General features: G+C 38.6%; 1 protein-coding gene and 1 pseudogene across 4 annotated transcripts in view; both read right to left on the reverse strand.

Moving 5' to 3' along the window:
- ATRN (attractin) overlaps positions 1–13,302 on the reverse strand; it is a 121,920-nt gene that overhangs the window by 83,022 nt on the left and 25,596 nt on the right. For all 4 annotated transcript variants that reach the window (XM_032461900.1, XM_006187136.3, XM_032461899.1 and 1 more), the window contains exons 2-3: positions 5,375–5,458; positions 1,676–1,789 (exon numbers count right to left, since the gene is read on the reverse strand). In XM_032461900.1, the coding sequence (XP_032317791.1) occupies positions 1,676–1,789; positions 5,375–5,458 (198 nt within the window). The remainder of the gene's footprint in view (positions 1–1,675; positions 1,790–5,374; positions 5,459–13,302) is intronic.
- On the reverse strand, positions 9,938–10,877 carry LOC102523007 (annotated as a pseudogene).

Genomic DNA, 13,302 nt, shown 5'->3' on the forward strand with positions numbered 1-13,302 from the left:
GGTGCCAGGAATGAGAAAGAATTACCAGATCAAAGGGTCTAAAAGATGGTCTTAATCCATATGCCAACTTGCTTTCTAGAAGAGACATGCTGACTTGAAATCCCACCAATAGAGAATGAAAGGGTCCATCCCACCTCTCCCTGCCAACAAGGGTTACCAGTTCTATTTTAGCTTTCCTAATTTAATGGGTGAATGATTTTTCAAACTGTGGTTTTAAGTTTCTTTTCTACTCCTGAGGTTAATCATTTTTCCCATGTTTACTTGCCTCTTTTGCTTTTCTTCATAAGCTCATGTCTTTTTACCCAATGACTGATTCACTACCACCATTTCATTCAATAAAAGCCTAAATCCTTACCAGGCCCTGCACACTGTTCCAGACACACAACCCCACCTAATGAAGAAACAGCTCATCTATTACAGATGGTCCTCGACTTATGATAGTTATACTTAGTTTTTCAATTGTACAGTGGCGCAAAAGTGACATGCATTCAGCAGAAACCATACTTATTTTGAATTTTGAGCCTTTCCCAGGCTAGTGACAGGCTGTAGGATACTCTCCTGGGATGCTGGGCAGCAGCAGAGAACTGCGGCTCCCAGTCGGTCACACACTCACAAGGGTAAACAATGCCCTTCTAACCACTCTGTACCCAGACAACCACTGTGTTTTTCACTTTCAGTACAGTACTCAACAAATTACATGAGATAGTCAACATTAATTATAAAATAGGCTTTATGTTAGATGATTTTTCCCAACCATAGGCTAATGTGTAGAATGAATGGCAGAATGGGTGAGGGAGAAAGGATGACGGGAGGGCTATCTGCACTAGATGACCTCGCTGCTGGAGAAAAGGGACCAGCTTCCCTGCTGTCAGAGAGACTCAGGCGTTTGCTTCTTTTCACTTCAAAAACTTGGAATCGTGACAGCTTTAGAATGTGCTGCTTTTCCCCAGTGTGAGAATAAAACAACTGGTTTATGACAAAAATAAACGTTTACAGAATAAATGAATACAAACACAGACTCAACCCAGTGTGCAAGGCAATGGAAAGCGTGTGGGTGAGAAAATGATGCAGCAGGCAGGCCGTTCAACTGTCACCCTGAGCCACCTCCCGCTTCCCCGTCCCCTGCCCCTGGGAAGCTAAATAAACGGAGGCTTAGCTTAGGCTGCAGCCAGTTGTTCAACTTGAGAAAATCAAGAACTGCTTGCCCTGGGGTTCTTCATAATCTTATATTTTAAACACTGAGTACCACTGTTTAGAACCACTTTTGAAAATTGCTGAACTAAACATATTGTCTTAATTCAACGTAACTGTCAGACTGCCCGTAACTGACTATGGGCTCTCTGAACACACCTGGGGCAGAACCTGACTTTGCCAACTACGCTATTTAAGTTTACTAGTAATCCTTGGTTTGACACATCTGTCTTCTTGCAAAATTATACACTCAAAGGCAGGCAGATGTGGAAGGTAAGCCAGATCCTTAAAAACAGGGGTAGGAGCCTGGGGATGGAGCTAGGACTAGCACACAAGTGACAGGACTCCAGAAAGAGTACTTTTTCCATGAAGTAAACGTACTAAGTGATAACAGAGGCGAATCTAGTAAGAATGCAGTCTAGGAGACACAACTGAATTCAGAAATCAAATGATGATTAACCAGTACTTATATGACTGAGCTTACCTAAAGGCAGCAACTAGGGGTGCATAAATTGAGTCCCCATCATAAACGTATAAATGGTCCCAACTACATTCTGTAGCAAAATGATTGAAACGAAGTCTCATTATTCTATTTGGCCTGAAAAGAAAAGAAAAAGTAAATTTTAATAATCATCACTATCAACATCTGAGGAAAACCAGACAGATTTTTAAAAAATTTACAGAGATAGAAGAAATCAATAGTACATAATCAGTATTCTTTCATTTGTCAAAGATTTCCTCGGTACCTACTATGTGCAAGAGACCACAAAACACAATGGTAAACCAGATAGACATGGTCTGTACAGCTTTGGGCCTTACAGTCTATACACTGGCCATTCTTTACCAAACCATTAGCCTTTCCACACTTCCTTCCTTATTCAACCTGAGATTCCATACTATGAAATACATACATCATTTCACAAACACACCTGCCAATCCTCTAAACTCACCTGCCCCTCTGCCTTTTCATGGAACTCCTTAGAAAAAGCCCTGGTCTAGAGGAAACCAGTTATCTGCTTTGACTTAGGCTGAATCCAAAGAAAACTAAGTCATACTGGAGAAAGTCACACCACTGGGTAGGCTGGTTCCAGGATTTGTCACTGCTCGCTGACTTCAAATGGCACTTCGATTCTGCCAGCAGTTCTACTACTAACTCTCGGTTACTATTTCAAACCTCCCAGTCCCATCTCCCTGCTTATGCTCAGCACCAAGACAAAAACTTCTCAAATCCCATTTTCCAAAATAGATACACCCACCTACTTTCTCCTTCCATCTGTCAAATATTTAACATTTCCCTCTCATCTGAAACTTCCACAACCACATTTAAATCTCTTTAAGCATCACATATTTTAAGAAAAACAACAAAACATAAAAAACTCTAAATCCCAACTCTCCTTCCAGTTATTACCCAACTCATCCATTTCTCCTCCGAATAGAGTGAGACTCCACTGAAGGCTTTGCTTTTTCTATTTCCTCATATCCCACCCACCCCTTCACTCTTTAACCTAGCTTTAGCCCAAACACTCCACTCAAAAAGCCCTTGGTAATATCAACACCATTTATATTCCTAACTATATGTCTCCAGCTATATGGACCTTTCACCTACCTCACACTTATCTGTCTAACTAACATCTCTAACCAAACAACTAAGTAAGTACATAAACAAGTTAACTCACATGGTGATGAGTACTGGAAAAAATTAAAGGAATGTGATGTACTATAACAACAGGAAGTGGGGAGATACCCCAGATAGCTTCGGAGGAGATCAGAATGATGAGAGAGAAGCCATATGAAAAGCCTGGGGAACAATGTTTCAGGCAGAGGAAACAACAGTCCTAAAGTCTTAGAGAGAAAGAAGTTGTTGTGCCCAAGCCACGTGAAGAAAATCAGCATGTCCGAAACACAGCAAACAGAAGGAACCACACAAGATAAGAAGTGAGAGGTGGGCAAAGGGCAAAGGTAAAAATCAGAGGCCAATTTCAAGGCTATCACAGTGGCCAGGAAAGAGAGGATGGTTGGTGGTTCTTACGATAACTACAGAGATGAAGATGAAAAGGATTGAGGAGATACTGCAGAGAAAAAACTGATAAAACTTAGAGACAGGTTGAATATGGGGATAAGGAAATGGAAGAACTGAAGTTTTTTGCTTAGGCTGAGATGGAGCAACCACTTGGGAGCACATGCAGAGCCACAGCGGAGCAGGACATCAGATCGGAGGGCAGTGGGAGGAAGGGAAAGGGCGGACAAACAGGAGGAAGCGAAAGGGCGGGCAAACACAGCCATAAAAACAGACAACATAATGCCATTTGCAGCAACATGGATGCTCCTGGAGAATGTCATTCTAAGTGAAGTAAGCCAGAAAGAGAAAGAAAAATACCATATGAGATCGCTCATATGTGGAATCTAAAAAAGAAAAACAAAAACAAACAAACAAACAAAAACAAAGCGTAAATAAAGGACAGAAATAGACTCACAGACAGAGAATACAGACTTGTGGTTACCAGGGGGGTGGAGGGTGGGAAGGGATAGACTGGGATTTCAAAACTGTAGAATAGACTACACTGTATAGCACAGGGAAATATACACAAAATGTTATGATAACTCACAGAGAAAAAAATGTGACAATGAGTGTGTATATGTCCATGAATAACTGAAAAATTGTGCTGAACACTGGAATTTGACACAACATTGTAAAATGATTATAAATCAATAAAAAATGTTAAAAAAAAAAACAAAAAAACAACACAGCATCAGTTCTCAAAGCACAGTCTGCATGGTGCAAGGTCCCTGAGGCCCCTCTGGGGGATCCAAGAGGTAAAAGTTATGGTTATTTAGACTGGATATTTGGATATTTAGCAGATATTGTCTTGAAAATGAACAAAGCAAGCCTGTCACTTCAAAGAAAACAACTGACAGTATTTATTGCCCAGGAAAATATAAGCTTTTAAGCAATAATTAGAGTTTTAGAAAATTTCTATCTGCCACCCAGACACAACTTCCCAATGCTTAAAACTTTCTCATGAGATTCATGGTGATTTTAACCAATGTGATGTTTTAAATATCATATAATGAAATAATATATCAATATCTGGAAGACTTGCATAATTCAGTGAACCAGTATTTTCCAAATGTTACAAATTTATGCATGAGTTAAAGACTCATTCAAACTACAAGAAAATCAATTTTAATTTAACAAGTTCTAAAAGTTCATTAACATTGTTTCAGATTCCACAATGCAATTTAGTTTTAAGAAATTACCACCTGTCCAGTTTTGGTGTAGTATCAAAGAAGATTATCCACAATTATTTAAAAGGGCTATTAAAAGCTCCTCCCTTCCCTACTACATATTCAAGTGAAGCCTAGTTTTCTTCACATACCTCAACCATAATAAAATATAACAAAGTGAATGCAAAAGAAAATATGATAATCCAGCTGTCCTCTATGAAGTTAGACAAAAAAAAGACACTTACGAAAATGTAAGACAATGCCTGCCATTCCTCTAATTTTTTTAAATATAGGGTTGTTGTTTTCTTAAAAATATGTCATTTGTGCTAACACAGTGGGTTTATTATCATTCCTCTTAAGCGAATTAAAAATAGTATCTCTTAGCTTTAGTTCCTAACTTGGTAAACGCAGATATAACCCACATAAGCAAAGGTTATTTGGAATTCTCAAAATTTAAGAATGAAAGCAAGTTCTGAGACCAAAATATTTGAGAAGACTGCTTCAAAGGCTTGCCGTGAAGGGAAAGAAGAAAGAAGGCACTGGCTGGAGGAACACAGGGGGACCAGACGAGGAGCAGTAACAGTTACTCTGATTTTCTTGTCCACAGTAAAACTAGGTATGTAGAAAGACGACACAATATTGTAGTTTTCTAATGCTTTAAGCAAACCATTTAAAATACTCAACAGTTTTTTTTAACTATTGCAATTGAAAATATACAAATTTCTGGTATGTGCAATTCATTTGCAGCACAAAATCAATGCAAGAGTTGTTTTTTTTTAATTAACACTGAAGGTTAAGAAAAATAAGGAAATCAAATTCACCTGTCAAAGAAAAGATTATCAAATAAAAATATTTTAAGTACTTCATGCTACAGATTATTAATTTTACTTATTGGAAAAGTAATTTCACAATGAGTGCTATCCTGAAGAAAGAAACTAAATTAGCCATTACTACTTACTGTCCTTCAATGAGCCATGTGCACTTCGTTTTATATTTATAATTTCCAGGTCCATCTGTTATAAACCCAGAAGATCCAGTTAGTCTGCAATTCAAAAACAAAAAACAAACAAAACAGTTAAAATGTAAGTCCATCAGAATTTTCACATGTTAATTCTCAATACAACCAAGTTAGGCATAGCAGGTACGTTGATATATACCATGACCAGAAGAAAATGACTGGATGGTTACACTCAGATTATACAAACCTGGATGAAACAAATTCTTGCCATACACTTAAGAAAAAGGGGATACAAACATATTAAAACCAACAGGAATGAACAAAAACATCTAAATCTTTCTAGCTGAGATAGGAAAATCGTACTTTGTACCATTAAAAAAAGTCCACAAGAAGTTACTTATGAGTTGGTTTTTAAAAAATAAGGCCACACAGTTACTGTCACAGAAAAAGTGTGTTATTACAATAAATTACACTGGGGCCAGTGTAATCATGATGGGCAAGCACATCAAGCCTCAACACACAACAGACGCATCGTAGCCATTTAGCTGCTTCTTTTGAACGGGCAATCTACCACGCTCCATAGCAGTGTCCATCAGCACCTGTCTTCCCACATGGGTGCCAAGCCTGGAGTTTATCAACATTTTTAGGTCTTGCCAATTTGATAGGCACATCTTAGCATCTCATTAGTATTTCTACTGGTTGGTACCAACCCTAATGTTTGAATATCTTCTCAATGTTTTGATCATCTGCATTTCCTCCTTTGTAAATTAGGATTCCATATTCTTTGCCCAATTTGCTACCAAGCTGTCTTCCTCAAATTAATCTTCAGAAGCTCTTTTTATATTAAGGAGCTTCCATTTGTATGGTAAACGTACTATATCTTTTCAGTTTAATTTTTTTCTCTTTATAGTTTGTGTCTAGTATCTTTTGCTACACACAGAAATTTTTAATATTTGAGAAGGATGTTATTTCCTTTTTCACTGCTGTTTCCAGATCATTTTTCCTCCCTATTCCATCAACAATGTCAGCCTTTCTGAAAAAGTTGCTCTCTCCTGGATCTGCCTCCCTTACTTTCTAAGTTATCTACTGACATCCCTGTTACTCCTCTTCATCAGCTCAAGATACTAGCATCAAGCTCACTGACTTCCATTCAACCATATCAACATCCAAGATGCTCCATCCAAAACCTAGCCTCTCCACTTGTTAACTTTACCATTAACAACCTTTCCCCTATCCCACTTTAGTCACCCACTCTTTTGAATGCTGCTGTTAGCAATAACAGCTCTATCACCAAAATCTCCAGACCTACACTCTGACTACCATCTCTGCTGTCTCCTGTTCATTTACTTAGCCTAGTTCCCCCTTCGAATGAGTCTTCAGCACCATGGGGACCTCCAAGCCACAGAACTATCACTTCTTTATGTTCATCGCTCACCACCTACACATTTCCCTTTCCCACTTACCCAGGTATGATTCCATGGTGCATCACCATTATCAACCGCGGCAAATCCCTCGAATGCTTTGCATTCTCTGTCTGTTGTACTTGCCTGATTCAGACGTCTCCACGTCTTACTCCCCAACATCCATTCCACCCCCAAAAACTTAGTCTAAGCCAGTCATGGTTTCCCATGCCCCTTACTGGTTAGAAACTTGTATCAGTTAAGATTAAGTTCTGCTGCAACTGATAGAAAAACCTAAATAGTAATGGCTTAGCCAAGATATAAAGCCCAAAGGTAAGCGACCCAGAGCACACAAAGTACTTCTATGATCATCAGGAACTAATTAATGTTCTTCTATCTTGTTGCTCTGTCATTCTCAACATGTGGTTACCACCTCCTAATCCATAACTGCAGTTATTATTTCCATATTCTACCCAGCAGAAAGGAGGAAAGAAAACAAGGCACACTCACCCTCTCTCAAAGACAAACATGACAATTCAACTCACCCACTAGCCAAGATTTAGACATACCTAAATACATAGGGAGGCTGAGAAATCACAGATGACCAAGTACAAGAGTAGTGAAAAATCAGCACTTTTTACTAGAGAAGTGGAAAAAGGCTATGAAGGGTAATTATTTCTGTCATAGCATGTAATCTAATCTTAGATGTGAGGGGAAGTCTGATGGAGGGCTTCTAGGAAATATTTTCTCATTCTTAAGAAAGACAGTGCAGTAGACAGGGAGATATACCACCTAGATCTCCCTTTCAAGAAAGGATCTGCTGCCGCTGCAGAAGGGAGCGCGGTCAACAGTCAGCACCCAGCTGTCAGTTTCATCAGGAGCTGCCTTGCTCAGGTCACGCCCTTCCCAGTTCAGCCCACACCAGAGTGGGTATAAAGGCTGGGCATTTCAGTCTAACATGGGACAACTCTGACAGGCAATCCCTGCTCCAGAGCCCCCTTTTGTCAGGCCTGCACTGAAGCTCAACTTCTTCCTTTGCCCAGTTCTGCTTCCTGCCCCTTCCTCTTATAGATGTACCTCAAACTCCATCTTAGCAAATGCTTCCAAGAAACCCAACCTACAACAGACATCCATCCAAAGAGACCATCCTTCTCCCTCTGGACGTTGCTACATTTGGATTTTACTACAGCCATCATGCTATAAGCCAAAACACAAGCCAACATCAAGAAGGACAAATCAAAGGAATGCCAAGGTCCCTGAAGAGCCATACCAACCAACCACAGAGACCAGCCCAGTTTTATGGTAAATAAACTTCCCACCGGTTATCGTTTCAGTGTGCGTGTGCACGTTCGCGCATACCCATGGGCTTTCTTGATTCTTTGTTTTAGGCTCTCCTAGTTCAAAACAGTCTTGCGGCTTTCCATGCTTGTTTTGCCCCTAACAATTTCTACAGATTCACAGGGACATGTTCAGGTATTTGCAAGTCTGTATCAAGTTTGGAGAAGAAATAGGTCATTCTTATTTTAAATATTTACTTCGTATCTTCAAACATACACACTTACATAATTTTACAGGTAATGAATAGATATGATCACAGACAGGCTTTTTGGTCAACTAAAGGACAACCCTCCCTTTTTAAAATGATCTCCCCAAGTACTCCCCCTCCTCTTCCCACCAAGAGAAACATTTAACCACCTAACAGGCAATCTTAATTATTTTTCTTCATACTCATGAGCCCGTGTATATGCATGGTTCTCTTAACTCAGTGTCGGTTACACAAATTAATTATTATACAAGCTTTTCTGTATCTTCCTTTTTTCACTCAACAAAAACTTTGTGGGAATCCCCCCAACTAATCAGGAGTTGGCCTACTTCATCCTTTTTCATGTAGCATAATATTCCACCCAACAAGGTATCACTTTTTTTCTGTCTTTCTCCTACTAACATTCATTCTGTTTTCAATCGACTGTCATTATGCACACTGCTGAAATAAATATCCCTCTGCATATGGTCTTACTTGTGCTTTTATTTCTAAGGAAAGAATCTTAGGAGGATTACTTGGCCAAAAGGCACATGAATTTTAACTGTTAACCAGGTTGTCAAATTATTTTCCAAAAGGCTGTAATAATTCACTTTTGCACCAGCAATGTATGAAAATATTCTATTCTCCATATCCCCTCTGTATTAGGTATTCTTGCTTCTTTTAAGTTTTACCAGTTTTTAATTAGAAAGTCCCTGTATTTTACTGAGTGGCCAACAACTGGTTACTGAAAACTTAAAAGAGACTTGAAAGAGGAAGGCCAGGAATATGAAACTAAAATTTCAGGTTGAGTTTTACAGTGTCACTGGTGATCTAGGTATGGACACTGGTAACTCCTCTGTCCACTTCACCAGCAGTAACACAAAGGCATCAAATTGAAACATACGCATTTCAACAATATAAGACTAGAAACATAAAGAATTAACCACTTGCTATTACTCATTTCCCCATTCAAGAATACACAGAGGGTAATTCCACGATGGAAATGAATACAAGGGAAATACAGGAATCCTCCATAGGAGACAGGTTTCGAAGAAGTCATCATAACTCTTTCTTTCTCATTTACTTGTATTATTACCAGACAGTGTGGCCTGTGAAACCTCAACTTTTCTCATCTCTTAAGATTTTCTTTATGGTCAAGTACCTTGAACATTGATAAACTTTGTCTAAACTTCTCTGGACATTAAAAAAAAAAGACAATCTATTGTAGGAATGTATACTTACATATACACAGATATAATTAAGTTTACTGGTGCATTATTCAATTTCTTTATATTCTTACCTTTTTTTTTATCTACTAGATCTAATTCTGAGAAATGTATACTGAAATTCCATACTATGACTGCTTTATCAATGACATTTCTCACTTATTTTTGCTTTCTGTATTTAGCTGTTTAGCCATACAAGCTATAACTATTACATCTTCATAAATTATGCCCTTTATTGTGATAATAACCTGTTAACCTAGTTTGATGCTCAAATTCCACCCTGTCTATTATTATACTGATTTTTTGTTGTTTTCCTGGGCCTTGGATATTTCTCCAACTCTTTATTTTTCTTATTTCTTTATAAAATTTTCAAAAGTTTGTTTCTTCTAAACAGGATATAGTTAGGTTTTGTTTCTTTTTTTTTTTTTTTGCATATGAAAATTTATTACTACCACACTCTGTCAAAACTTATGATCTTGGTCTTTCCTTTTTGCCTTTGTACAGGGCCAAAAGAGAGACGCTGGCTACTCTGACCACCTTTAAAGCAGACTCCAGGGATGTCAGCAACAGCATAACCTTTGCAACCAAATCCAGCAACCAGAACCTCACCATTTTCCTCAATAAAATTCGAACAACCATCACTGGGCACAAAGGCTGTGATACTTTTTGCCATTCTTGATTAGCTGAACCCTGACACACTTCCTGATGGCAGAATTTGGCTGTTTGGCTTCATTCAACCCCTACTTTTTCGAGCACAATTCCCTCAGCGTGAGAAGCGCCTCTTTCAGGGCTGTGCCCAAATGGGCTTTCTTGTACTGTTTATCACGCCACTTCTGGTCTCTACGGTGGCTGCAGAGCTTCCTGGCAGAATGAAGACCACGACACTTGCCCATCCTCCCGGCGCCACAGGCCTGAGTGAAAGAAAGCTAGGTTTTCTTTCTTAACCTAGTCTGACAGTTTTCCTGACACAATAGTCTATTCACATTTAGTATAATGACTGCTATACTGACTTGATTCCTTCCAATCAAATTTTTAAATCAACCTTAATGAGGAGTAATTTACACACAATAAAATATAACCTAAATAAATGTACGATTTGATAAGCTTTGATAAATGTATACAAATACACAACCCCCCCAAACAAGACATAAAACAGTTCTGTCACCCTACAAAGTTCCCTTAGACCTCTTTGCAGTTAATCTCTCTCAACACTGATCTTGTTACTATTACTGTAGACCAGTTTTATAAAACCCGATTTAATGAAATCACACAGAGACACTTCTGTCTCACTTCTTTTGATCAGCATGTTTCTGAGTATTGTGTGTGTCAGTAGTTTGTTTTTTCCTATTGCTGAGTAGTATTCTACTGTGTACCACAAACTGTTTATCCACTGTCCTATTGATAGACACTTGGATTATATAGTTATAGGCTCTTATGAACAAAACTGCCAAGAACACTTGCGGACAAGCCTTTGTGTGGACATGTGTAGACATTTCTCTTGGATAAATACGTAAGAAAGGAATCACTGGATCAAAGTATACATATACATCTAAATTTCAAGGAACTGCCAAATGTTTCTTATGCTTCCATCATCAAGGTATAAATCTTCCCTGTTCTCAGGTCACCAGCACTCCCGCAGCCTCCAGAACAAATCTCTTCAGCAATATACTGGGCCTGCGGGAGTCAGGAAGACCTGCTACACTCCATGGGTGTTAACATCGTGCTTTCCACACCTGCAGCTTCATGTCCTTGCGCCTTGCTACACCGGCCCAGCTACACACCAGCTCTCTGTGTCTAGAAGAATCTTAATAGAATCTACATCATATAGTTTCCTATAGGTCTCCATAGCAAGCTGGCTCAAGAGCAGAGCATTTGCAGTTAGGAAAGCCAGGGAAGAAAGCTTCATTCAGGCTGCCGTGTTCTTTCTCCTTCTTGTTAAAATCCATCCGACTGGATTTTTCTGTTCTTTCCAACAAAAGCATCCAAACTCTTATTTCACCAACTCCAAGATGAACATTTTTTTCCTAACAGCTCAGAAATCAGGATGCACTGTAAAATCAATGGCATGTCACAGTTTAAGACAGTGTTTTTAATTTCTTAGTAATACACGAGATAAGGGTACATTTTACACTCAATGGCATCTTAATAAGCTGCATTTATACACATAGCAAACCCTAAACCTGACTGAACCCAACTCTCTACTTACTTTGTATATGAAACCAAGCAGCTAAATAAGGCTAGAGACACAACACTGTGCTGACTGGAGTCACTTCACATTTATAAACACAAATCTCAAGTAGGTTCCCAGCATTGCAGGACAATCAATCATTTCATTTCACTGGTCAATTCACTGTTATACCTTATTATCTTTAAACTTTCCAAACCCTCTTCCCTCTCTTCAATTTTAGCCGATGATCAATGGATTATCTCACTTGTTTCATGTCTGTTTACCCCCAGTGGAATGTAAATGCCATGACAACAAGAATTTTTGTCTGTTCTGTTCATTATTTCCAGTCCCTAGAAGTGTGACTGGCATCCCAATGACACAAAGTGAATAGCTGCAAAAAGAAGAAATAGATCAGAAGAGAACTGTATTTTCTTCCCATTACTAAATGCAGGTATTTTGCTTTCCCCCAAGATCCAATGAATAGGGTCACACCCTCTACCTGGGCCCATAATCTTTAAACTTTACTCAGTTAAGGGCATCACCAGAAGAAATCTAATTCTAAACCCCACCCCACACTTTTTCTATCTACTGGATAAACATAACACAAGTTGTTGGATTCCCTTCTTAAAAAACACACTTATTTCTCATGTTCACAGGCTACTGCTTACTTTCTTACCTCTGCATCAAAACTCTTCTTGAGAATTATCTACTCTCACTGACAATACTCTCACCTCCTGACTTCTTAACCCATTCCAGTGGGGTCTAATCCTCACCCCTCCTTTGGAATTCTTTTTTTAAGGTACACAAGAGTAAACTTCTTACTTCACTTTCCTGCAGCATTTGAAGTATGTGATGACTCTCTCTTTTTTTTTTCATTTAATCTTTTGTTTTCTTTCTGTTTTATTGAGATATAATTGACATACTGCACTGTATAAGTTTAAGGTGTACAGCATACATAATGATTTGACTTATATACTTCATGAAATCACAATAAATTTAGTAAACATCCATCATCTCACACAGACACAAAATTAAAGAATCAGAAAAATATTTTCTTCCTTGTGACGAGAACTTAGGATTTGCCCTCTTAACAACTTCCATATATAAAATACAGCAGTGTTTATCTGCTGGTGGGAATGCAGTTTGGTGCAGCCACTATGGAAAACAGTGCGGAGATTCCTCAAAAGACTAGGAATAGACTTACCATATGACCCAGGAATCCCACTCCTGGGCTTGTATCCAGAAGGAAATCTACTTCAGGATGACACCTGCACCCCAATGTTCATAGCAGCACTATTTACAATAGCCAAAACATGGAAACAGCCTAAATGTCCATCAACAGGTGACTGGATAAAGAAGATGTGGTATATTTATACAATGGAATACTACTCAGCCATAAAAACCGACAACATAATGCCATTTGCAGCAACATGGATGCTCCTGGAGAATGTCATTCTAAGTGAAGTAAGCCAGAAAGAGAAAGAAAAATACCATATGAGATCGCTCATATGTGGAATCTAAAAAACAAAAACAAAAACAAACAAACAAACAAAAACAAAGCATAAATACAGAACAGAAATAGACTCACAGACAGAGAATACAGACTTGTGGTT

Source organism: Camelus ferus, chromosome 19 (assembly GCF_009834535.1).
Source record: "Camelus ferus isolate YT-003-E chromosome 19, BCGSAC_Cfer_1.0, whole genome shotgun sequence".
Lineage (NCBI taxonomy): Eukaryota > Metazoa > Chordata > Mammalia > Artiodactyla > Camelidae > Camelus > Camelus ferus.